Source organism: Gossypium arboreum, chromosome 9 (genome assembly GCF_025698485.1).
Source record: "Gossypium arboreum isolate Shixiya-1 chromosome 9, ASM2569848v2, whole genome shotgun sequence".
In the NCBI taxonomy this organism is placed as follows: domain Eukaryota; kingdom Viridiplantae; phylum Streptophyta; class Magnoliopsida; order Malvales; family Malvaceae; genus Gossypium; species Gossypium arboreum.
In genome coordinates, this window is record NC_069078.1 from 74,018,565 (window position 1) to 74,044,470 (window position 25,906).

Sequence of the window (25,906 nt, forward strand, 5' to 3'; positions counted from 1 at the left end):
AAGCAATTTTTGTGGCATATCAGGAATCTTACCATGCAATTTATTTTCTCCCAGCTGGAGTTCTAACAGAAATTTCAAGTTCCCGATGGCATCAGGTATTAAACCAGTGAGACCATTGTTTTGCAAGTTTAGGTTAATAAGCTTTCCACAGTTGGAAATTGAAGGTGGTATGATTCCATTTAGTGAATTCCAGCTGATATTGAGCACGGATAACATATTTACCTTCCAATCTGATTTGGGATTTCACCACTAAGCTTGTTGAGTTGAAGTTTTAGAACCTCAAGTTGCGTAAGATTTAGCAATTCATCAGGCAAAGTCCCATTCAGCTTATTTTGAGCCAAGTTCAACAATGCCAGCTTTCGATTAGAACCAATTTGAGGAGTAATGGTTCCAGTAAAGCTATTGTTATCCAACTCCAAATACGTCAAGTTGGGCAAAGATACAAAGCTCGTAGAAGGAATTGGGCTGCTGAGATAATTGCTACCCAACCTTAACCTGACCAGACTGGAAGAAATGGTTACAGGAATTGGTCCAGTCAACATATTATAAGACAAATCCACAGTCTGCAAGGTTGATCCCAACAGCAACTGCGGTAGAATTCTCCCAGTTATTTTATTATAACTAAGATCTAAAATCTTGAGAGACATTGAGGGATTAGTACTAGGAAGATCAACAAAGTTGTTTTGATTGGCAGTGAAGCGCTGCAATGTTGCAATACCTAAAAGGCCTGCAGGGATTGCCCCATGCAACTGGTTGGAAGATAGAATAAGGGTTTCCAACTTGGTAAGGTTCACAAAAGATTCAGGAATAATTCCATTAAGATGATTCCCACTGAGATCAATCTTTATCAAATTCCCATGCTCCCAAATTTCACTAGCTATTTCACCTGTGAACCTATTCAAAGAAAGCTCAAATTGTTCCAGGACCCTGGATTTTCCAAGGCGGCTTGGAACTGAACCAGTGAAATGATTGAAACTAAGGTTCAAACTTTTCAGTGCACTCAAACCATTCAACTGTGAATCGATACTTCCATTCAAAGAATTGAAAGATAAATCCAAGGATTCCAATCCAACAAACTTTTGAAAGGTAGGCAAAGAACCAACCAACATGCTCTTGCTAAAGTTCAAGCTCTTTAACCCATCAATCTCTCCACAACTGTTGAAAAACTCAACTGGGATTGAGTTGAACAAGTTGCTGGAAAAGTCGAGCGACTGCAAAGAATTAATCTGGCAAAGCAAGGGTAAGAAGCTAGAGTTTGAGAGACCAAACCCCGACAATGAAAGAGAAAGTATGGAGTCGTTGTGGGGAGCGTTGCATGTAACACCTTCCCAAAGGCAGGGGTTCTGCTCCTTCTCAACATTCCAGGATGAATTTGCAAGCTGGTGAGAAACTGTGATCATCGTGTTGCTCTGCTTTGAAGCAAGCTGACCGGAGACCAAAGGAAATATACAGAAGAGGAAAAAGAAGGATATGCCGTAAATGGAGCTCCTCATTTTAGCTCAATGGGAGATTATATTTCAGCTTTGTTTTTGGTATAAGTTCAGAAAAGGGTCTGGTTTGAGTTAGGGAGGGGAGGAGAAAAGAGAAAGAGAAAAAGAAAAAGATGGGATTTGAGAAATTCCAAGAGGAAATTCATGGGAAAGAAAGATGAGGGGTGGGCGTGTTGGGAGTGGAGTTGACCGACTGACTAAAAACGCCATAGATAGACTGAGACTGAGACTGATGACAGCAATGGCCTTTTTCTTGGAAGAGATTGGGTTTCATATTGTTCATGACTTTCATTCTTACAGGTTCATACTCGCATACTTTCCACCACCTTATTATTATTATCATTATTAGCAACGTAATGAGAAAACAATCCATAAAAAGGAAAAGAATTAAAACAAAGACCCAACTGAATTCAAAGTCTGGAGAGCCCACTTTTGAATGCCACCGTCTGCATTTAGAAAACGCATTTCAACTACTTTTTTATTGCCTTAAAGATCACGTATTCTTTTTTGAAAAATTAAATTAAACTATTTAATTTTATTTTTTTAGTCTGCGGCAACTATTACAATTTACATAATAACAGCATAACTCTCAGCATTTATTTAATATTTATATATTATATCAATTTAATCTTAATTTTAAAAATTTAATCTTTAATATTTACACATTATATAATTTAATTTTTTGTGTGTGGTTTACTTTTCTTTATAACTCTTTCACCTAAAAAGATAAAAAAAAATTTATCAACTAAATTTGATTAAAATATGCAAAATATGGAAACAACAAAAATCTAAGATAATAATTTTATCTTTTTTCATTCTTTTAAAATTAACCCTCAATATCACCAAAAAAGAAGAAAAAATACAAAATAAATAAAATAAATTACACAATGTGTAAATGTTGAAAGTTATTTTTTAGACTCAAGACTAATTTGACATAATTTATAAATGTTGTGGGTTAAAGTTGCTATCATGCCGATTTTAAAAGCTACTACTATTAGCCAATAAGTGACCAAAAAGATAAAATTCAACATTTGGGTGACCAAATTACTAATAGTAAATTGACCATTTTGCAACTTTTTATAATTGAGTAATCAAAAAATTACTAATAATTGAATAACTACTAATATAATTTACCTTTATTTTTAGAAAAGAATTTTAAAAACATTAATTTAAAATTCAAGTGTTTCGATTTTAAATTAGTTAATATTAAAATATATGAAATAAAAATATAAAACAACTTTTTATTGTAGTATATTATTAATATTTTGATAAACTAAATATAAAATTTAAATATTTTAAAGTAATTAATATAAATTATTTGTAAGATTTAATTTAATATAAATTTTAAATATATAAAATGATAGAAAATTATTTGATTTATTGTTTACGAAAGTTTTAGATCCCATAAGCAGAATTTTAAGGGTGACAACATCTCATTTAGGTATAGTAAAAAATACAAATTAAAAAAAATATTTGGTAGTGTTTGATCTTGTTTTGTGGAGTTAAAACATTCTACTAGCAATATGCCAAAAGAAAATGATTTGATACATTATCATCGAAGTTTTTAAATTTTACAAGTAGGGTTAGACAATTGACAAATATTTTGTAGAGATAAAATAAAATATTAAAAAAGAAGATACATGACAATTTTATAATTTTACACCGTTAATGTATCAAATACTCACTCTTTATGGACAATTTATTTTATGACACATTTACAATTAAGAACACATGTATGATATTTAAATTTTAAAATATATATCATACAATTAATATGTTATGTTCAAAATATATGAAGGATAGCTAAAAAAATAAAGAAAACAAGCTCAAGATTAAGACAGAAGAGTTTTAAAGTGATCCACTTCAACTGTTTATTTTTACTACCTTTTACAATTAATGATTTTTTTATCAATTTATAGGATAATGTTTAACCTTTACAGGGATTTTTATCTTTTAAAATTTATAATTTTGTAAGTATATAAAATTTAAACCCATTTTATTCAAAATGCAGTTCGAAGCCCAATTTAATTTCAAGATTGAATATGTTTTGAAGCCCGAGTCCCTTTCAAAATGCTAATTTGGAATTAGGGTTGAAACCCTAAGTCATTATGCCACTAGCTTGAACGCACAGAGAAAGGTAAACTTTTTTTTCTGACTAATCACATATCAACAGCGATTAAGAAAATGAATAAACAACTTTTGGAATAAAAAAATCGACCAAACAAAGAGTTAAACCAAAATTTGTAGATTAAAATACAAAGATTAGCGGTTAATACAATTTAGAATAACAAGTATAAATAGAAAACTATCTAATTGCGCCTTTACGTGTGTTGAGGTAATGGAATCAATATAAATACAAATAAAAATATAGCGGTTATTTGTAAATGTGATAGGTCAATTGTAATATTTATGTGTTGCAATGGGATACGAAGTATTCCAAGGATCGAACTCAAGAGAGTTCGAGTGATAAGGTTATCAATGTAAATGCATGCAAACAAGAATTGTAACTAGCTACCCACTAAGTATTATAGTGCGGGAAATTATTATCAAAGGTCAATTACACTATCTAATACTTAAAATGACTAAATTGTAAAACAATCAAAAGTGCACAAAAATCAATCCAAAGAACTAAAGTGTTTGGTTGACTTCCATGTTGCTAATTAGTTATTGGATTAGGGATTTAAAGGGTTCAAACTCCTAACTGGTTCAATTTTACCTTTCGGTCACTATTTTATCAAATTAGACGATTTAGTCCGATTTATCTCTTGATCTCACCAACCTAAATTGGGACAATCAAATTGGTTCCCAATAGGATCTCCTCTCGGTCTCACCTATCTAAATGTTCACCTAGAGGCGTCAATTCTAGGTTTTGAAGTTTATTCGATTTAATCTAGTTTTTTTATGATTTAGTCTTTGACCCAAAAACTAAACATGCAACACTTCTATCAACCAACCACCATAAAATTAAGTTACTATCCATCATCAACACATCAACATCAGCAAAATACATGCTCAAATAATTGATTAAAGAAAACATAAAACCACGGTTAGAGAAATCTTAAAGACACTTGATGGGTCCTTTAGAGAAGATGATAGCAGCAACAATGAAGGAGAAAAAACAACTAAAGCAAAGATTTTTACACTTTTGAGAGTTAATAAGGCTGAAATATATTGAAGGATTTAAATGAAAATCAAAATACAAAGTAGAGTTTGTGCATCTAAGTGCAAAAAAAAAAAAAGTAAGTAAAAACTGATAAAACTAACAACTACAATCACTAAGCTCAAAAAAGTAAAGAACTAAAACCTAAAAATGGTGGAGAGAATAACTACTAAGCTAAAAAGATAATAAAAATGTGACTCTCTTTAGTTTGACAGCCAAAACATCTTTAATACAAACTAACTTTCAACCCTAAAATTAACAAAAATGCCATTGAAGTGTATAAGTTGACTTAGGCTTGCGTTGGACAAAAGACTACCCTTGCAGTATTTTCACCCCGTTAGATAGCGGTGTTGCGACATGCAAACTTTAGTGTCATGACACCCTTCTCATGGCACACTTTTGATTTGAGGGTTGTCGATGTCGCGACCTTAGAGGTTTGGTGTCACAACTTTGGGCTCAATGTCGTGACACAACACATTTAGTGTTGCGACACTCTTGATAGTCAGCTCCAGGTTGATTTCTTGTTGAAGTCTTACATCTTTGTGGTCGTGGAGACTCAGTGTTGTGACACCCACATCAAATGTATTTCTCCTTAAAGTTTGGCTTTCGTTGTCTCTGTAACACCCCTAACCCGTAACCGTTGCCGGAATAGGTTAAAAGGCATTACCGGACTTGTAACTCAGTTCAGAATAATTATATATCCGATAACATCTATTCTTAATTAATATCGTTCATTCACAGTCACTATGTACTTAAAACAAGCATATCAAGCTTTAATTATGCATTCGGGACTAAATCGTAACATATTAAAAATTTCAGAAACTTAGAAAAATTTCAACATTTCAAGTGTTACTCGCCCGTGTGAACAGGCCGTGTGCCTCACACGGCTAATAGACACGCCCATGTCTTAAACCGTATGAAAACAGGGCATACATACTGACTTGTGTCACACAGTCGAAGACAAGCCCGTGTGCCAGGCCGTGTGAAAACTAGAGAGGATACTGACTTGGATCACACAGCCAACCACAAGCCCGTGTGTTTAGCCCGCGTGCCCTTTGAAATGGCCTCACACGCCTGTGTGCTAGGTCATGTGCCATTTAGGGGGTATCCTGACTTATGTCACACGGTCAGACACATACCCGTGTGTGAGTCCGTGTGACATACACGGCAATTAGACACGCCCGTGTGTCTAAGTCGTGTCAAACCTGTAGGGTATACTAACTTAATTCGTAGGGTACCTCAGGGGATGCACGACTGTGTAACATAATCGTATGTCGTACACGGTTAAGACACACGCCCGTGTCTCTACCCGTATGGACAAAAATAGGCTATTTGCAAAGCCATTTTGCCACCCTAAAAACACAAACATTTACAAGCATAATTGACCTCATTATGTAACCCAATTGGCAACCAAAATAACCATTTCAATACATAATATAAGTCATATCAAAACCTACCAATTTTATATCCAAATACCTATTTAACAACATGAATAATCCATTCATTTAACATCAATATATCAATACTTCACTTGTATATTTTCATTCAAACATTACCTTACCAAAACTTACCTTAATGGAACACTTAATTCAACCAAAATAAGCCAAATCACATGGCTTAATTTATACACAATACATAACAAAATCCTATTATCAAGTAACATAACTAATATTTTTCAAACTAGCCTATACATGCCATATTTACAAATTCACAAGTTCAAAAGTACCAATCGGAATTTGGATAGTGTGATGTGCAACTCTGACTTGTCTGAAAACGAGCGAGCTAACGAACCTCTATAAAATATAGAAAAAGAAACAGAGTAAGCTTTTAAGCTTAGTAAGCCCGTATAATTCAGAATTGAACTTACCATTTATACATAATCAAAGCAATACAAATATGCAACCAATTCAATTAGCCAACACCTAATTACAAGTATTCATCCAATGTTAGTCATTGTAAACATATATGAAATCATCCATTAATACGATGCTTATCATCATTCTAAATTTATATATCATGTATAACATTAATAATATTTATAAACCGTAACTCATCCGTATAACATTATTTAGGCCCGTTGAACCTATTAGAACTTTAAAGGATACTCGAGTGAACAATGCCAGTAATCCATCAATTCCTTATCATGTATGCTCTTTCGAGCTATGATCAGTAAGCTCCTCTTGAGCTGATGAACAGTAAGCTCTATCGAGCTGAAACGGTAAGCTCTATCGAGCTGAACAGTAAGCTCTTTCGAGCTGATATATCGGTAAGCTCATATGAGCTATGGTGAGTCCACAGCAAATGTAGGAGCTCAACCAAAACGGTAATCCCAGTATAATGTCACTTGTATCTAATGACTTCATATAGTTCAAACAAGGCTCGGTAACATATACATTATATCATTATATCATTCATACTTCAAGTATTTCAATTATACATTTTAATTTCAATAATTACAAGTATAGAAAAGTTTGTTTCTAATTATACGAACTTACCTAGTATTGCTCAGATAAAAACTATCGGCTATTCATCGATCTTTCCTTTTCCCCGATCTAAACTTGATCTCGGCTTATCTTGATCTAGATATTATCAAATTCAATACATTCAGCATTCAATTTAGTCCAAATTTCATATTTTGGAAAATTTACACATTTACCCCTATACTTTTCAATTTTTACAAGTTAGTCCTTATCACATAAAATTGCAAATTCATGCAATTTAATACCAACCCATGTCTAGCCAAATTTATTATGCACTACTAGCAGCCCATAGCTTTCATTATTTCACACTTTTAACTACAAAATTTTATAATTTCACAATTTAATCCCTATTTTATATTTTTGTCAAAAATCACTTTACAAAACTAGTTCAACTATCATCAAGCTTCCATAATCTATCATTAAACATCAAAGAACTCAAGTATTCAACAATGAAACATTTCAAAATTATAAACAAATTCAAAAATTAAGGAACGGGCTAGCTAGATTAAGCTCAACGAGCTCAAAAACGTAGAAATCATTCAAAATCGAGTCAAAATTGTACCTTAAATGACAAAGGAAGCTTGGCTGAATGTCTAGCCCTAAAATCGTACCTTCTCAATTTTTGGAAAAAATATGGATAGAATAATATGATTTTGGTTTTGTTTAATTATTATTAACTAAATACATAAATTACCATTATGACCTTGTTAATATAACTTACAAATCACTTAAACAATGTCCAAGAATATCCACTTACATTATAAATGGAATAATTACATAATAAAGACTTCCATATTAATAAACCATAGCTAATTAATACCTTTAAACAATAGAACTCAACTTTTACGCGTTACGCGATTTAGTTCTTTTTACCGAATTAAGCATTTAAACAATAAAATTTCTTTACGAAACTTTCACATAATTAATCTATCATGCTATAAAACTTATTAAAATAGTAAAATAATTGTTTTGACTTTGGATTTGTGGTCTTGAAACTACTGTTCTGATTTGACCTAAAAACGGGCTGTTACAGTCTCCCTACACCAACTCAGATGCACCATTAGATTCCCAATGGCACCATTTTACCAATTTGGGCCTCAAAAGAAGTAAAGTCAAATGAGAATGATTATTAATACTAAAAAATAAAAACCAAAGAAAAATATAGAAAAGACTTGTAAATTGCTTGAGAACAAACTCATTAAGTGTTCGAGAGAGCCTAATTTAACGTATCAAATTACAACAAATCACTACCAAAAAGCAAAATGGCAATAGTCAGTGTCGGAAAACCCCAAAAAGGAAAAAAGCAAAAATAAAAAAGGAATCGAAAAACTTAACACAGTCAATAGTCAGTAAAGTTAACGGAAAGCCAAAAACCCAAAAAATCAAAATACACAGAGTATTTCCCATCATGTTAGAAAATTCAATTTAAAAACAATTTTGCTACACAATAAAATAATATTTTTTTCTAAAACTTGGGCGGTTGTGTTATTTATAGCATTAAACTTTTTACCAAATTTATACATATATTTTAGAATAGACGATATATGATGTTTTCAAGCTTTCGACCAATATAATCTTCTCTTGTATTATCGAACCTTGGCTTGCTTAGAGTATGAGCTCTAATTCACGAACCAATGAATACTATGAAAACTTTCTATCAATACTTAGTGAGAATATCAATATCTCTGAAGGGCTAGAAACTGAAAACGAACTTCCTTAAAATTAGAATTTATTTGGAAAAATAAATCTCAGTAAATTTTTATAAACTGTCGACACTTAGTATGGTCTATTTTGGTCTAGCACATGATCTTTATCTATAAAGAACAAGAGTCTTACTCAAGTGTCGACACTTAGTATGGTCTATTTTGGTCTAGCACATGATCTTTATCTATAAAGAACAAGAGTCTTACTTGAGTAAGGATAAGCAAAACAATAATATTTTAATTAAAAATACAGAAACCCTTTGGGATTTGACTATGGCTAGCGACACACACACACTCTAGGTTACCTAGGGTTGTCGCCCATCACATATAAATAGGCTCTATTAGGTCTTTCATGTATTAAGCATAATTATATGTGTTATTTGATCTTTAAACCAACACATATAATTTAATCCAACTCAATTAACAATTTTCTATTCATTAAAATATTATTTATTTAATTAAAATTAATTTAATTAATTTTCTTAATTAAATTATTTTCTCAATTTAATTCTAATTTCGTTAAAGTCATGATGATTTTACTATACTATAATCTATAAGTATATAAATTTAATTATATTGTACAATAAGACTGAGATGAATAATTAAATTAATTTTCACTTGAACTTCCATTATTTAATTACAACAAATTAAACAATAATTTAAAATTTTAATTTAATCTCTAAGTCGTCTCTTGCTCATAGCAAGAACACACATTCACCATAGATAGTGATACATGCGATCTATTTCTCTAATTCATTGTTTTCATTTTTTATGTCATTGATTCAAATGCAAGCTATTAAGGTTGTACCGAGCTAGCGGATGGATCGATTGGACATATATAATTAGGGTTCAAATAATTTTTAATTAAGTTTCAACTCTTCGTCGATTAATTACAATATTATTTAGTCATAGAGTCATTCTACTAGGATACCATGATTGAGCTCTCTCCACTATATACCATTACGAAAGCTACTTATCAAGTGTTTGTCCAATGACTTTATCACGTGTATGCTACCCATATATGATACCCTTAATTCTCTTTGTGTTAAATTCGTTCACCCAATATGATTCTATTTTATCTTATGATAACCATTACATCTTTCTTCATGAAAAAACCAATTAATAACAAATAGTAATTAAATTGTTCATTTTAGATGAATAATCCATGGGCAAATGGGTGTTCAGATTCAAATGTATTTTGACAATCATTTGTCCAAGTTTATTCTTGATGTGAAAAAAAGTATAATTTTTTATTAATTTATATTTCTTAAAGATTTTTTTAATTTTTTAATTTATATCCACTGTATGGTATATACTGATAGGCTGCCACATATCACCATATAATTGACCATTAGTACCACATCAGCACAAAGTAATGGTGTTAGCGTGAAGGTACCAACCTAGGTGACGTAATATAAGTTCAGGTACAAATTAGATATTTTTAGACAAGTTTAGGCAGCAAACTACATATTAACCACAATGGTGTGTTTGGGTGAGGGATTTCATTTATATGAAGATTTTCAAATTTTTAAAAATAAATTTATTTGTTTAGGTAAATATATCGAAGAATTTCATAATTTATGAGTAATTTCAATTAGGGTGAGCAAAATTCAATGCATACCAAAATTGTTGATTATCAATCTCTAAAACAACACCATCGACATGCCAAGAATGAAGCCACGAGAGCACCACACGTTCTACAATTGCCTCAACCATGAAAGGTTCAAATTCCATGCGAGAAACCGAAAATGCAACGAACAAAATCACCCATAGCATCTCGCACAATAGTTGCCCAATCGGTGGCATTATTATCTACAAAAATGGCTCCGTTAACATTACATTTGATTGTACCCAATAGGGGTTTACACCAATGCTCCCCCATTTGCTTGCTTTTAAAGCTAGAAACCAACTGGGACTGAAAAACTATAGACCACCCTTGTAGAAAAGTGGTAGCAAAATAAACAACATCAACAGCAACTTGGTTCCGGTTTCTCTATAGCGCTAAGTTGCGATGGTACCAATAACTCCAAATGAGAAAAAAGATCATATGATGACGCTCAATATCAGACTGAGAGAGGACCGAACCTATAAACTCGAAAGTTGTACGTGGTTGGAAATCAAATCCAACCAAACACCAAACCTCCTTCGCGAAAAAGCAATGAGAAATCACGTGTTCGACATTTTCCTTTGCTTGATGACACCGGAAACAAAAAGGTCAATATTCAATCCTCAGGGTACTAGATTCTTATTGCAAGGGATAAACCCGCAAAGGAATCTCCAAATGCAATCTTTAATTTTAGGAGGCAAGAGCTTGTTCCAAAGCGCAATCCAATGGACCATCCATATTATAGTCATTCACATTCGAAAAAAAGTTGAAGAGCAATTTTATAGACAGAACTAGCAGTGTAAAACCCATTATGAGCGAAGTACCAAATGAGACGATCGTCCGAAGAAAACATGCTAAGCGGCATGCACAGAATGTCTTGCATATCATAAGGTGATAAAAGGCCCTCCATCAAATCCTTATCCCAAGCACCCCACTCGTATGAATCAAGTCCTGAATTCATTCTCTCGCAACTTTCTAATGGCACAGTATCAGTGAAAAAAATTCTCATCATCTCTAACCTAAGGGTCATTGAAAATATCTATTCGAGCATCATCTCTTACCCGTCACTGAACTCCTTTGTTTAACAACACCTTTGCCTTATAAATACACTTCCAAATAAAGGAAGGTGCAGAGTCTTCGGCCGCATCAAGAAACCCACAATCGAGGAAGTTTTAATATAAACAATTAATGGAATATTAATCTTTTTAAGTTTTGGGCCAACTTGACAATAGGTGAGTACCAAATTAGAGATAGGTGGCCAAAAAAATTGAAATGTTTGGGTGGGTGTGGGGACCCTCAATCTAAGATTCTTTAACATAAAAAAGTTGTTAACTTGAGGGAGCAGTTGAACTAAAAAAAGATTACGAAGGCAACCACATCCACCACCAAACTTCTAAACCCCGAACACCCTTCTCTTTTTCTCATCTCATCTCATTTTTTAATTTTCGTAGAAAAGATCCGAGGATGAGCGGCAATCATGGCCACTACCGAAGAATTCAGCTTCCCTACCTCCACTGATTTGTACCCTTGCTCCATTGATTCACCGCCGTTATGGCGTCTGTCTCCTGCAGCATCTCCTGATGTTTTTCTTCACAGCAAAGGTAAACAAGAAGAAGATTGTTTTCCAGTTAGTCAGAGAGCAGACGAAGATGATCACCAGGAAAGAAAGAGCAAATCGCACGAAGATCACAATGGTTGGAAGCAGTCGGACAAAGGCGTTGCTGAAGATGAAGACGAAGATGAAGAGGAAAAGATGGACATGTTGTGGGAGGATTTCAACGAAGAAGAATTACCAAGAAGTGGAAGTTCATCGAGGTGTTCAGAAGATATGGTAGAAATGGGATGCGGTGGTGGTCACAGCCTGAAATTGTCGAAAACCAATGCGGGCATGTTTTCTCAAAGCCCCAGGAGAGCAGGCATGCTGGTTTTCATGAGGGTATTGAGAAAGTTCTTCTTGCTCCATAATTCTCATCGCTCTTCCAACTCACACTTGCCAAACTAATATATAATCTCATCTTCCATAGTTTTATATACTTGCTGCTCACCAATCAAGGCCTGGGCCTCCTCCTCCTTCTCCTCCATGCTTTAATTATGTCTGTACGATTTGTAGTCAAAATGATGGAAATGGAAGGTATGCATTTATATATATAGATATTATACACTTTTTACTTAAGCTTTGCCATCAATTTTTTTTTTTTGGTTGGGAGGAAAAGGATCAGAAAGGATTAGCTTATAACCCTTCTAAGAGTTGAAACACCCATGCTATCAAATTTGAAGTTGCTAACTTGTAACTCCATTATAATGTTCCAGCTTGGAAATGCACTATGAATGCTCCCTACATTTTGAAATTCATAAAGAATATATATATATAAAACTCTACCATCTCAAATTAATCATTGGTAATTTAGACGACTTTTGATGAATGAATCAATTTTTTCTTTCTTTGCTAAAAAATAAAGTTTCGAATATTTTAGTCAGTCCAAATTAACGTTCAATCATTGTATGGTAAATACAACCATATAGGTTGGTGTTAATGATGTGATATTTATACTGCCTGAATTTAATTTTTGTTTTTTTTTATTCCTTGATCTTGTCATTAGCCTACCTAATGCATATTTGGTCATTCAACTTAACATTTCCTCCAAATTCGCATTTAAGGTTTTTTTTTTTTTCGAATTAAAACCTAAACTTTTTTTTTAACTATTTTGGTTTTTTTTTTGTATAAATCAATTAAATGGTTTTTTTTTGTATAAATTAGTTTAGTGTTAGCAATTAGCATAAAGCGGTTATGCCACAGCTTGAACTTGATAAAACTTCGATTCTAAATCACATCGAAATTAAATCACATCATTAATTACACCATAATTTTAAAATATATAAATAGAAATTATAAAATAAAAAAAAAATCAAAATGCATCTTAGAAATTAAAAATAAAAACTATTTAAACAGAAATTCTGGGATGAATCTTCATCGTCATGAAATTCTACCAATACCAGTTGATTTTAATGACTGATGAATATAAAGTTTTTTCTCGCCTTAGAGCCGTCGAGGAGCTGGAGTTGAATCTTGTGTACGGCTTTTGAAAAAGGAGATTTATTGATCTTTGCCACTGATGACGAATTGTTTTCTTTTGGAGGATTTTATAACTCTCTTTTTTTTTCTTTTTTCTTTTTTTAAATCCTTGCGAAGTTCTCAACAGTGAATATATTTTCAGAAAAGAGAGGATTTTAACATTTCAACTTCACCTTCCAGCCATAAAGTTCAAATCTTTGAATTCGGCATACCCATTCCTCATACAGAAAAAGAAAAATATTATCTCAAATCTCAAATTAAAAGGCCAAATAAGAAAGCCCCAATGTGACCTTTTCCAGGACAAGAGCAACTGAGCTAATTGAAGAAACCCAAATGCTCCGAAAGCCTCGACGGAGACCCCCCACAGGCACTGCCAAATGAGAACTTAAAAGTTTCGAACCCTCCGATGACAAAACCCAACCTTCATCAACGACGTTGATTTACCCTTCAAAAACAAATTCAACTTCTTTGCTTGAACCAATGAAAAATTTGATCCAGCGAGACGTAAGTTATGTATGACACAGGAAACCGCGGTGGAAAAGGAAAATGAGACACAGAAGGAAAAAGAAAACAGATATAAAATTTTTGTTTTCACCATTTTCGAGGTTTTCTTTTTCCTTCCCAATAGGGAAATGAGGGAAAATACAGAAAATATTTTACATTTGATCTTTAAATTTTGTTTACAACATTATCATAAAAATAATGAGTTTTTAATTTTAGTTATATAAAATTAATTAAATACAAAAAGCTTTACTTCTTTTAATTTAAAAGGTTTTCAAAAATTTCACACCTTTTATATTTAATGTTAATGAAAATATAAAACGTTTTTCCAACAAAAAATATAAAAACAAAAAATTGAAGAATTAACCAAGATCAAAAACTTGTATATGATGTATTTACAACCTCATAAATAGCTTTTTGCAACCTCATATGTATTGTTTCTATTAAAATTCAATAATAATTTCTCTAAAATTTATTAAAGTAAACTGCTAAACAGTTTCACAAAAACAATATTTAGAACAAAAATCATTTATTTAAAGTAAATGTTTTTTAAGACATTTCATAAACGCTTCTAAAGATGGTTTTATTGAAGATAATGTATTTTTTTAGGGTCAAATTAGGTTGATTTTGGTATTTACATATATATATATATATATATATATATATATATATATTTCTCTATATTAGTTCTTAAATTTGACAATTAAATTTATTTTTATCGTTAAATTTAGATTCATCAAGATTAATGATATGACCAATATTATTAGAACATGACTGGATTGATAGACCAAAAATTGATCCATTTAATATTCGAATAAAGGAGTTGAATTGATTAATTTAAAAACTACTTGAAATTGATAAAAATTGAAAATTAGGAAAAAGGTTGAACTAGGTTAGATTTTTGTGAATTTTTAATTAATTAATATTAGTTCAATGATCAAATTAATCAAACTGATTGATTTAGGACTGGTGGTCTAACTTGTTCAACTACTGATCTGACTATTAAAAAACTGAACGTGACGTTATGAAATTTTACCACACTATCACCAGAAAATTTATACAAATTTTTTAATTTTCAAGTGATGATATGACATAATGTGATTGTGCAACATCTTCAAATTTTTTCAGGGATCAAAATGGATCTAGTTGTCGAGTTCAAGTGCCAAAGTGGATTAAAAAAGTATTAAGTACCAAAGTGAACTTAGTTACCAAGTTAAGGGGCAAAAAGTTATATTATCCCTTCTTAATATGTCATCTAATAGTCTTTATGATTTATTTGCACCTTAAGTCCTTGAATTATAGTTTGTATATATATTCATCTCTACATGCTATTTTAAATATCTCCAATTTAGTCATTATATGTTTCTTTTAATAGAAATTATTGCTTTAGCCAATATTTTCAACCAAGTATACAATAATAAAGATATTTTAACCATCTTGTTTATGAAAAATAAAGACTAATAATAAAATGCATGCATTTTATTAAAAAAAAATTGATTATACATTTTTGTTTTAGGCTTACTAAATCTGTACAAGTACATATAAATATCATTAAATAAGAAACTAAAATTTAAAAATACTTTAACCGTTTTTCATTTTTTAAGTAATAAATAGGAGAGAGCATAATGAATTGTGTTGCAAAAATAATCTAAACGTTATGTTTAGATTTATTTTACGTGTAAGCAGTTTTCAATTATACTTTAACCATATATTTGATTAAATTAGGATAATGTTGAGTTCAATTGTTTTGTTTTTCTCATTGGCTTATTACAAAATAACTAAATTATTCAATATTGTTAAAAAATAATTGCAATAAGACAATTAAAACCAATGAAGATCATTCATATAGCTCCAACCAATAAACACCATGAAAAGCAGGCAATAAACTAATTATTAAAACAAATCGAAACTCTTTATCTTTCCTCACGGATTATGGTTTTTACATATGGAAAATCCTGAACTAGATAACACTATTCAGTGTGAAGTTGTTTAATATTAGGTGCTCATCTTTCATTAAACAACTTGTTTTTACTGCAATTCGCATTAACATTAAGAGTTGAATTCTTAAAACATAGAACAATTTTATTTTCTTTATTATTCTTCTCTATATAACCCTGATGCAAACAGTGTGATATTTCATGCATCAAAAAATAAAACCAAGTAGAGAAGCAAAATTCGAGTCTTTTCCGATGCTATGGACAGCATCATCATACTTTTTTTGGTAGTACCACTTAACGTGTTCTAAAAGTTACCATAATTTGCTATGCAATAGGTTTGATATCCATTATTTCTTGATTTGATATCCATTATTTCTTTATTTGCTTTTTGAGATTTTTTTACTTACTTTCTTTAGAAGTCTTTCTATTTTTGAACATTCTATTACTTATTCCAGGGTGAGCTTCTAATATTACCGAATAACAATATTACTTTTCGATACTTTCCAACATATAACTAACTTCAAATGCACCATGATATTATGAATTTTTTTTCATTTTTTGGAATACTTGATAAAATATATACACGATCAGTAATATAATATTTATATTACATTCAAGAAACATATTTACCTACCAAATTCAAGACTAGATTCAATTACAAACACGATAATGATTGTTGAACGTTGAATTTGACCACCTAATTTAATTAGTTTAACCATTTAATTTATTGAGTTGTTTTGGCCTATATATATCTGAACCCCACCAAAGGAGAACTTCATTCCAAACCATCTAAAAGGCTACTAAAGCATTCATTTTTAACTTTCTTGCTTGTTTCTTTTGTCCTTTGATTCTTTTTGTGCAATGGCAAGCTCAAGCAAGAAAACCAAGGGAAAGCAAAAAATTGAGATTAAGATAATTGAAAATGAGGATGATAGGCTCATCTCATTTTCAAAACGACGTTTTGGAATTTATAAGAAAATCTCTGAGCTCTCCACTTTATGTGGCAGTGAGGTTCTCTTTATTATTTTCTCCCCAAAAGGTAAGCCTTATTCGTTTGCTCATCCTTCTATTGAATCTGTCACTAAACGCTTTCTAAACCCAAACCAACCTCTTCATGAAACCACGGATGCTCCTGTTGAGACTTACCGTAAGGTAAGAATCAAGTCGCTAGTCCAAGATTACAATGAGGTTTGCGACCAACTAGATGCATCAAAAGAAAAACAAAAGGAGTTTTCTTTGGCCCAACAATCACGTGGAAGCGAATCTCATCATTGGTGGAAAACTCCAATATATCAGCTTAACCCAAGGGAGCTCCATGAACGAGACAAACGCTTCACTGAGTTCATCAACTTGATCTCTATTGCAAGGGACAAGAAGATTGTATCCATTTCCTCAATGCATGCTGCAATGGATGAAGATGTCCCTTTTGTCGTTCCTCCTAGATATGGCCCTAGTTTGCAGTAGCTTTTTACCTCAAAGTCCGCAATATCAAATGTTATTTTTATTGTTTTATCTTTTATGTTAGTTAGGCTTGTCGATCTTGGGAGTCCTCAAGGCATACATGAACATGCTCATGTAGCTAGCCAACATGCGGTTTATGGTCTCTATTGTAGCAATCCCAAGCCTTAACTATTTAGGGTCTAGGGCTATTTTGGTTCCAATTATGATGTTGTATCAACAATCGACTTTCAATAAACTGGTGCTTATATTAATAACTAGGTCAAGATTCAATTCATAGGTTAATACACTCTTCACTTTCAGGATATTGTCAAAAAGTTTTCATCCAAATAAAGAGAAGAATATATCATAGTGGAATATGCTCTCTTTTCTTACATGATTCCACATCAAGTTTCGCAACCAAATGATTAAAAATTAATGGAAATTTCTTGAAAAGATTGCTTGATGTCAATTTATTGTCTAAATAGTTTTCACTTTAGGATTAATTATAGGCCTTCTAGGCAGATGGAGTCTAAATAGAATATATTATTGAGTGTTCTCCTTATAGCAAGTTCTTTGTTCCCTACAATTATATATTAAAAATATGCCTTCATTGCATCTTATTTAGTTGCTTTAAGTATTTAAAAAGGCATTTTTTTTATCCTTTTCCGATGATTCTTTAAGAAAAATAAAAGACTAATAATAAAATGCATGCATTAGGTGTAACTTTATTCTAACAAAATTTGATTATACATTTGCTTTTTAGGTTTACTAAATCTGTACAAGTACGTAGAAATATCATTAAATAAGAAACTAAAATTTAAAAATACTTTAACCCTTTTTCATTATTTTAAGTAATAAATAGGAGAGAGCATAATGAATTGTGCCGCAAAATGATCTAAATGTTATGTTTAGATTTATTTTACGTGTAAGCAGTTTTCAATTATAATTTAACCATATATTTGATTAAATTAGGATAATGTTGAGTTCAATTGTTTTGTTTTTCTCATTGGCTTATTACAAAATAATGAAATTATTCAATAATTGTAAAAAAAAATTGCAATAAGCAGTCAATAATGTAATTATCAAAATAAATCGAAACTCTTTATCTTTCCTCATGGATTATGGTTTTTGCATATGGAAAATCCTGAACTAGATAACACTATCCAATGTGAAGTTGTTTAATATTAGGTGCTCATCTTTCATTAAACAACTTGTTTTTACTGCAATTCGCAGTAACATTAAGAGTTGAATTCTTAAAACATAGTACAATTTGATTTTCTTTATTATTCTTCTCTATATAATCCTGATGCAAACAATGTGATATGTCATACATGGTAAAATAAAACCAAGTAGAGAAGCAAAATTCAGGTCTTTTCAGATGCTATTGACAACATCATCATTCTTTTTGTGGTACAACTTAGCCTGTTTTAAAAGTTACCATAATTTGCTATGCAATAGATTTGATATCCATTATTTCTTTATATGCTTTTTGAGACTTTTTTACTTACTTTCTTTAGAAGTCTTTCCATTTTTGAACATTCTATTACTTATTCCAGGGTGAGCTTCTAATGTTACTGAATAACGATATTTTTGTTTGGTACTTTCCAACATATAACTAACTTAAAATGCACCATGATATTATGAATTTTTTTCATTTTCTGGAATAATTGATAAATTATATACACGATCAGTAAAACAATATTTATATTGCATTCAAGAAGCATATTTACCTACCAAATTCACGACTAAATTCAATTACAAACACGATAATCGATTGTTGAACGTCAAATTTGGCCTCCTAATTTAATTAGTTTAACCATTTAATTTATTGAGTTGTTTTGGCTTATATATATGAACCCTATTGTAACAGTCCATTTTTCAGTGAAATCGGAACAGTGGTTTCGGGACGACAAATACGATCGAAAATAAATTTTATTTTTATATTATTACATGGTCTGTAATATGTTAGAAATGTCATGTGAATTTTCCGATGAGAAAATTTTATTGATTATGTGCTTAATTACGAGAAGGACTAAATAGCATAAAATACAAAAGTTGAATTCTTGTAGCTACAAGGATTAAATAGATATGGAATTCAAAACTAGAGGTCCTTATACGGTAATTAGACCATTAAAGAAAAGTATGTAGATATTTTGGTCACTCATCCATGAAAATTTAGAAAAATGGTAAGGACTAAATTGGAATTTGAAATAATTTAATTAATTAAAAGATGAAAAAGAAAATATCATTTTATTTACTTATCTTCTTCCCTAAAAATACATGGAAACCCTAGGAGAGAGAGAAGAAACTTTCATGGCTTAATTGGGTAAGTTTCTTTGTCCCATTTTTAGTAATTTTAATATTTTTCAATTTGAGATAGCTTAATCTATCTATTTAGGGGATCAGTTTGAAAAGTTATCAAGGTATGGAAATTAGGTCATGGATGAATATGCTAAAAATTTAAAAATTATGGTAGAAAATGAAAGGTTGTTGATAGATAAACAACTTTTCCAAAGTGATTTTTGATGAAAACATGATTTAGGGACTAAAATGTAAAGTTGTGAAAATTGATGAAAAATTATGAAATTTATAGGAAATACGTGCTGCAAATTTTATGTTTAAATTTCGGTTAGGCTTAGAATAGGGAGTAAATAGCATAAATTTTATTTTTCTAACTTAGGGATGAAATTGAAATTTATGGAAAAGTTAGGGGTAAAATGGTTATTTTGCCCAGGACGTAAATTGTGTCCCAATGAAAATGAAATGGGTGAAATTGATGATTAAATTTATTTATATAGATCCGAGCAACACAAATTCGAGGTTAGATTGAGGAAAAGATAAGGTTCCGAATTAGTAGATTTTATATGCAAACCAGTGTCGAGGTAAGTTCGTGTAACTTAATTAAGCATGTAAATATGTTAAATTGAATGTTGTGTTTGTATGGAATGTGACTTATATTGATGTGAATTATTTGATTGCTATGATGAAGAATTGAATACGTTCGAAAATGCTAGAAAAAGGGTAAAGTCTCGTTTGAATATTGAATTCTGATGAATATATGTGCTTTCCCGAAATGAATGAGGTCCTGCAGTTATTGCTGATGGAATTTAGCTAGGATGACAAGTAATCTTATTGATCTCATTATAGAAAGGATTCAGTAGGGACGGGTAATCTTGATATAATCCCTCTCGAGCATATGTTACAATTAGGGTTAAGCCTAGACTGGTAATCCTGATTGAGCTCTTCTGAGCATACGTTACATAAAGGATTTCGCCTGGACTGGTAATCCTATAATACGATATATGGCTCGAGAGTATGTTCTTTGATTAAGTGCCCTAATAGGTACTCTTGAATAAGAATTGACGGGTTATTGAATCGTACACATTGAGTGTACTACTTGAGTATCCATCAAAATTTCAATGATTCAAAGAACAAAACTTTTGGCATAATGAGAGAATTACGAGTTGAAATGATAATATTTTGAAAGAATATTGCATGATGAGCTCATCTATGTTTACTTTATGTATATGAAACTTTTGTGACTAACATGTTTGATTGAATGCATGTGTTTATGCAATTTTTCCAAGTTGATGGTGTGATAGTCCTAATTTGACCCTAGTCGGGAAGTGGTTTCGGGACCACAAAATTGAGTTACAAAAATAATTAAATGTTATATTTTGTGATTATTACATGTGAAAGTGTATGTGTGAAAATTTCATGCTTTGATTTTGTTATTTAAATGTGAAATTAATTAAAAAGGACTTATGTGAAAAATATTGAAATTGTGATAGGTTGAAGTGTAGTGGTCAAATATTGCACGGCTTAAAATATGGGGATTTGCATGTCAAATTCCCCATTTTTAAGTAAGTGGCCGGCCATGTTGATGGTGGAATAGCCATATATGCCTTACATATTAATATTATAATAGTTAATGGGTAAGGTGAATGAATAAAAAAAAAAAGAAAAAAGAAAAAGGGACCATACATCCTTGCCTGTTCTTGCCGAATGTGGGAAAAATAAAGAGGAAAGATATTTTGAGGATTTCGACCAAGGAGAAAACTCAGAATCTAAGGTAGAAAAAAAAGGGCTCTTTGATATTTGGCCTTGGTGATTCTAATTGAAGGTATGTTTAATTTTATTTCTTGATAATTTATGTGAAATTGAGTTAATTGCTAAGCTCCTTTCATAGCCCATGGCTCAATTTTTGTTATTGGTTTGAAGTGATACATTCGGCTATGGGTTGTAGAGTGTCTTGGTCGGTGTTTTGATATTTTTGTGATAAGGCATGAAGATGGTTGATTTTGAGTGTTTAATAAAAAGGATTGGATGTGAGTGTGTGTGAAATAGCAAATGATGAGTCTCGGTAACTTCATGAAGTGTTCGGCAATTGTGTTTATGTGAATATATATATGCTGAATGTAGTCCTGGATAAGTAAATTTTGATGTATTAGATTGGTAACACGGTTATGCCGATTGTGAAAATATGATAAAGGTGCCAAGAAATATTTGTAAAGATGTATAGTGCCGAATGTGTTCATGAATGAATAAGTTATGTGGGTTGTTTAAATGAAAGGAATGGATAAGTTAAGGTATAATTGAGCATGATGTATTGTATTGAGATTATGGGTAAGTGAAAGTATAGATATGTGATGAAATTGATTGGTGATATACATGTTTAAATAATGTGAATGCAAGGTATGTGTGAAAGAGTGAATTGGTAATAAATTTGTTTGGGACAGCAGCAGTAATGTGATTTTCGAAAATCACCATAAATTGTGGGAGATGATTTAGAAGCTGAATAAATTATGTAATTAAAGATTAATGAGCCTAGTTTCTTATAAAAGAAACCGTGAAAGCAAATGAATTTCTGATAACGAGATATTTGAAGTGGTGTGGGATAGAGTCAAATGACTTCGGGGTCCCCTATTCCTTTTATTTAGAAAATCATTATAATTTGTACAAAAATGGTTATAAAATAAAGTTTATATGCTTAGACTCCTAAAATGATTCTAGTTTCAAAGAAATCAACGATAACATATTTTGAATTCTGTACAATGAGAAATTTGATTCGTAGTGAAGAGTGGCCAGATTAGTCAAATAGTGAAACAGGGGAAACTTTAAGAAAAATATGGTATTGATTGGCCAAACCAAAAATTCTGAAAATTTTATAGATAGAAGATATACGAGTCTATTTTTAGGTAAAATTAACGGAAATTGATTTGGAGTTTCGTAGCTCCAGTTATAAATGATTTAGTGACTATTGCTCAGGAAGACAACTTGCAATGAAATTATGATTATGTGGTAAACATTGACAAAAATTTGTTAATGAGTTGCTTATTGATTTCTTATAAGCTTACTATGATCTGTATGTGTGAAAGTCGAATATATATATATATATTATATTCTGAAAGTGATGCTTGAATAGTCGAATAATGACTAAGTTTAAAATTGTTGAATTTAAGCTCAAGAGCATAGAGGGGCAAATTCGGATAAGGGAAAAGAGAAAGTAATCGAATAGCCGTTGTAATCGTTCGGTAACATTCGAGGTAAGTTCTTAAGTGTTTAAGCTTGATTCCTTTTTATATGCCTAAGAGTTAAATTAATATGGCAAAGAGAATGTAAATTTTATTTAGTTAATGTGCCGAATATGTAATGATTTAAGGCTATAAGCCGATTATGGCTATTATGCTTAAGTTGAATTAGACTTGGAAATTTGATGCACTAAATGAGTGTTACAATGAATAACTATGCCGTATATGTGTTGGTAGAGATATCACGATTTGTGATTATTAAATATCTAAAGGAAACCATGATGTGTATAAAATTATTATTATTAGTCCTTTGTGGTAGCCAAATATGGCTTGGCACTAAAGTGATTAATTGTGAACTTCGATGAGGGGAACTATTAAAAGTGTGGTGTTATAAGACTATGGGCTAATACGATATGTGGATTCGTTCCGTAAAGTAAATTATTTAGGTACGAACAACCTAATTATGTACATGTGAATTAAATGAAAATGATGATTGATGTGAATCGAACCTATAAGAAATGGTTTCATGTTTAGGTTCAACTATGAGGCCTTGTGTTAAATCGACAATTGAATTCATTCAATACATTAAGTTGGCCAAGTATGCGATATGTACTTATGCATGTTAAATTGATTGGAATTGAATCATGAATGTGAATTGAGAAGCATAGGTAAAAATGTTGTATACGTGAGTAAGGGTAAAACCATCGTAAATTATTGATAAGGATGGGCTATGTGCGGAACCATCTTATAATTGCTAATTTGAAAGGTTGTGTGCGAATCAGTGAGCAATATGTATATATTAGATGAATTGTGACCTTTTGGTTCTACTTGAATTAAGTTGTGCGATAAATAATTTATGTATATGACTTTTAGTCGAATGGTCACTATGGGTTAAGTTTGAATGGTGAAATGGATATGTGATATTTATGTATGACTTTTGAAGCGAAATGTAAATGATGGTGTTCATATGAAGCTTATATCCGATTGTAGCAAATGACTACTAATGTGATATGTTGAATGAGATATGTTAATATATGATTAAATATGCATGATATTTGATGTGTATCCGGGTTAAATCCCGCAGGCCTAGTGCTGGTATTATATCTGAGTTTAAAGTCCCGTAGGCTTCGGTTGGTGTTATGTTCGAGTTTTATACCTAGCGGGCCAAGTGTTAGTGAATTTGATAAAGTATATGACTACGAGATCCTACGCTATGATGATAAATTGAACTCAGATATACATTAAGTGATTCGTATGTGATATATATATTATATGTGAGATTGATCTCGACGGGAATTAAGAATGTGTAATGAGTAACATATGAAAAGATGTTGTAAATTCATATGTATATTTGTATATGTGTGTATTCGTTATTATGCAAAGTTACAGGATAGTTTTCGATATGCCATTTAACTATGAATTTTGAAAGTAAGTGTGGGTAAGAAATGATACACTAGTGAAATTTGAAAGAATTAAAGTTAATCCTAAGCTTGTAAATACTATGTTTATATGAGTTTGAGTATAAACGAGTAAAATGATATGTGTTGTGCATAATCACCAAATAGTATTGTACTCGTAAAGTGTTATGTGATTTGAACATTTGGTTTGTTTTAAGTTCAACTGCTTAAATTGCTTAAGACTTACTAAGCTTATGAAAGCTTACTTTGAATGTTATGTTTCTCTGTTTATTTTTGTAGATCGTTGACTCTTACTATTAGCTCGGGATCGTCAAGATTGCCACGCTATCTACTATTGTAGTAATCATGTGATTTGGACTTAGCTTATGGCATGTATAGGATAAACTATAAGTAGAATGATATTTTGACTATTGTATATAAGCCATGCGAATATGGCATATTATGGAAGTTTACTTTTATAAGTTTTAAATTCGATCTTTGTTTGTGTCTATTAGTTATATAAATAAATGATCTTTTATTTAAGAAAAGGTTCAAAATTTTACTGTTCTGATCTAATTCCTAAATTCTGTTAACGCCTCGTCCTATTCCGGCGGCGGTTACGGGATAGGGGTGTTACAGATGGAAAACATGATATTGTATGCTTAGATTTAATAAACGAGATTAGTAAGTTTAGTTTTTGTTATAGGAACTTACTAAGCATGTAATGCTTACTCCATTTTATTTTTTCCTGTTTTATAGTGCTCAGAAGCTCGCGAAGTTTGGAAATTATTGGAGCATCATCGCACTATCCACTATCTCATTTTGGGTATACATAGTGAAATCATTTTGGTATAATGGCGTGTATAGGCTAACTTGGCTATAGATGGCTTAAATATGTGGTTTGTAATCTAGCCATTGGAATGGCTAGTAATAGTTTGTTTTGTTGTACTTATAATGTTATACTATGGTAGCTACATGTATGTTAAATGGTTGATCAAATTATGCCTAACATATGGAATATACCAAGGTAATATTATAAACATGTATGTATGAAATGATATGTCATGTTGAATGATAGAGCTTGCTTAATTTAAATGCTTGGAATGGTCGGTATTTGGATCTGATTTTAAATGCAGGTCATTGGTATGATTTTGGGTGAGAAATAAAGCTAGAAATTACCCTTTTTTTTGTCTACACGGACGTGTGTCTAGACCGTGTGTGACACACGGCCTGGTACATTGGTGTGTGGTTTGGCTATGTGTCCCTTGCACCTTAAATTTTGAGAAACAGAATGGACAGAATTGAGTACACGGTATAGACACGGACGTGTGTCTTGGCCACGTGAAACCTGCACCTAAATTCGAAAAATAAAATTGATCATACGGCCTAGCACACGGGCGTGTTGCATGGCCGTGTGCACAAGTCAGAGAGTTACATGGGGTCAAACACGGTCTGTAGCACGGACGTGTCCTAGGGTTACATGGGCGTGTTCCTTGGACCACACGAGCGTGTGAGCCCTTTAACTTAGAAATTTTTTTAATTTATCAAAAAATCCTTAGAGTTTCCAATTAAGTCCCGATACGATTCT

At 31.5% G+C, this 25,906-nt stretch overlaps 3 protein-coding genes and 1 long non-coding RNA gene across 4 annotated transcripts; 3 read left to right on the forward strand and 1 right to left on the reverse strand.

Moving 5' to 3' along the window:
• Positions 1 to 218: 218 nt before the first annotated feature.
• Positions 219 to 1,493, reverse strand: LOC108456309 (LRR receptor-like serine/threonine-protein kinase RGI3). Its single transcript, XM_053018627.1, has one exon. It carries the CDS (start codon positions 1,491 to 1,493, stop codon positions 219 to 221), a length of 1,275 nt encoding a protein of 424 aa, XP_052874587.1.
• A 10,202-nt stretch (positions 1,494 to 11,695) lies between these two features.
• LOC108455914 (uncharacterized) lies at positions 11,696 to 12,612 on the forward strand. The gene has a single exon (XM_017754491.2). It carries the CDS (start codon positions 11,917 to 11,919, stop codon positions 12,439 to 12,441), a length of 525 nt encoding a protein of 174 aa, XP_017609980.1. The 5' UTR covers positions 11,696 to 11,916; the 3' UTR covers positions 12,442 to 12,612.
• Positions 12,613 to 16,811: 4,199 nt separating this feature from the next.
• LOC108455556 (agamous-like MADS-box protein AGL62) lies at positions 16,812 to 17,414 on the forward strand. The gene has a single exon (XM_017754103.1). It carries the CDS (start codon positions 16,812 to 16,814, stop codon positions 17,412 to 17,414), a length of 603 nt encoding a protein of 200 aa, XP_017609592.1.
• Positions 17,415 to 21,390: 3,976 nt separating this feature from the next.
• On the forward strand, positions 21,391 to 24,646 carry LOC128280701 (uncharacterized). Its single transcript, XR_008270822.1, has 3 exons — positions 21,391 to 21,513; positions 22,853 to 22,936; positions 24,619 to 24,646. It is a non-coding gene; the product is annotated as an uncharacterized LOC128280701 (long non-coding RNA).
• Positions 24,647 to 25,906: the final 1,260 nt, after the last annotated feature.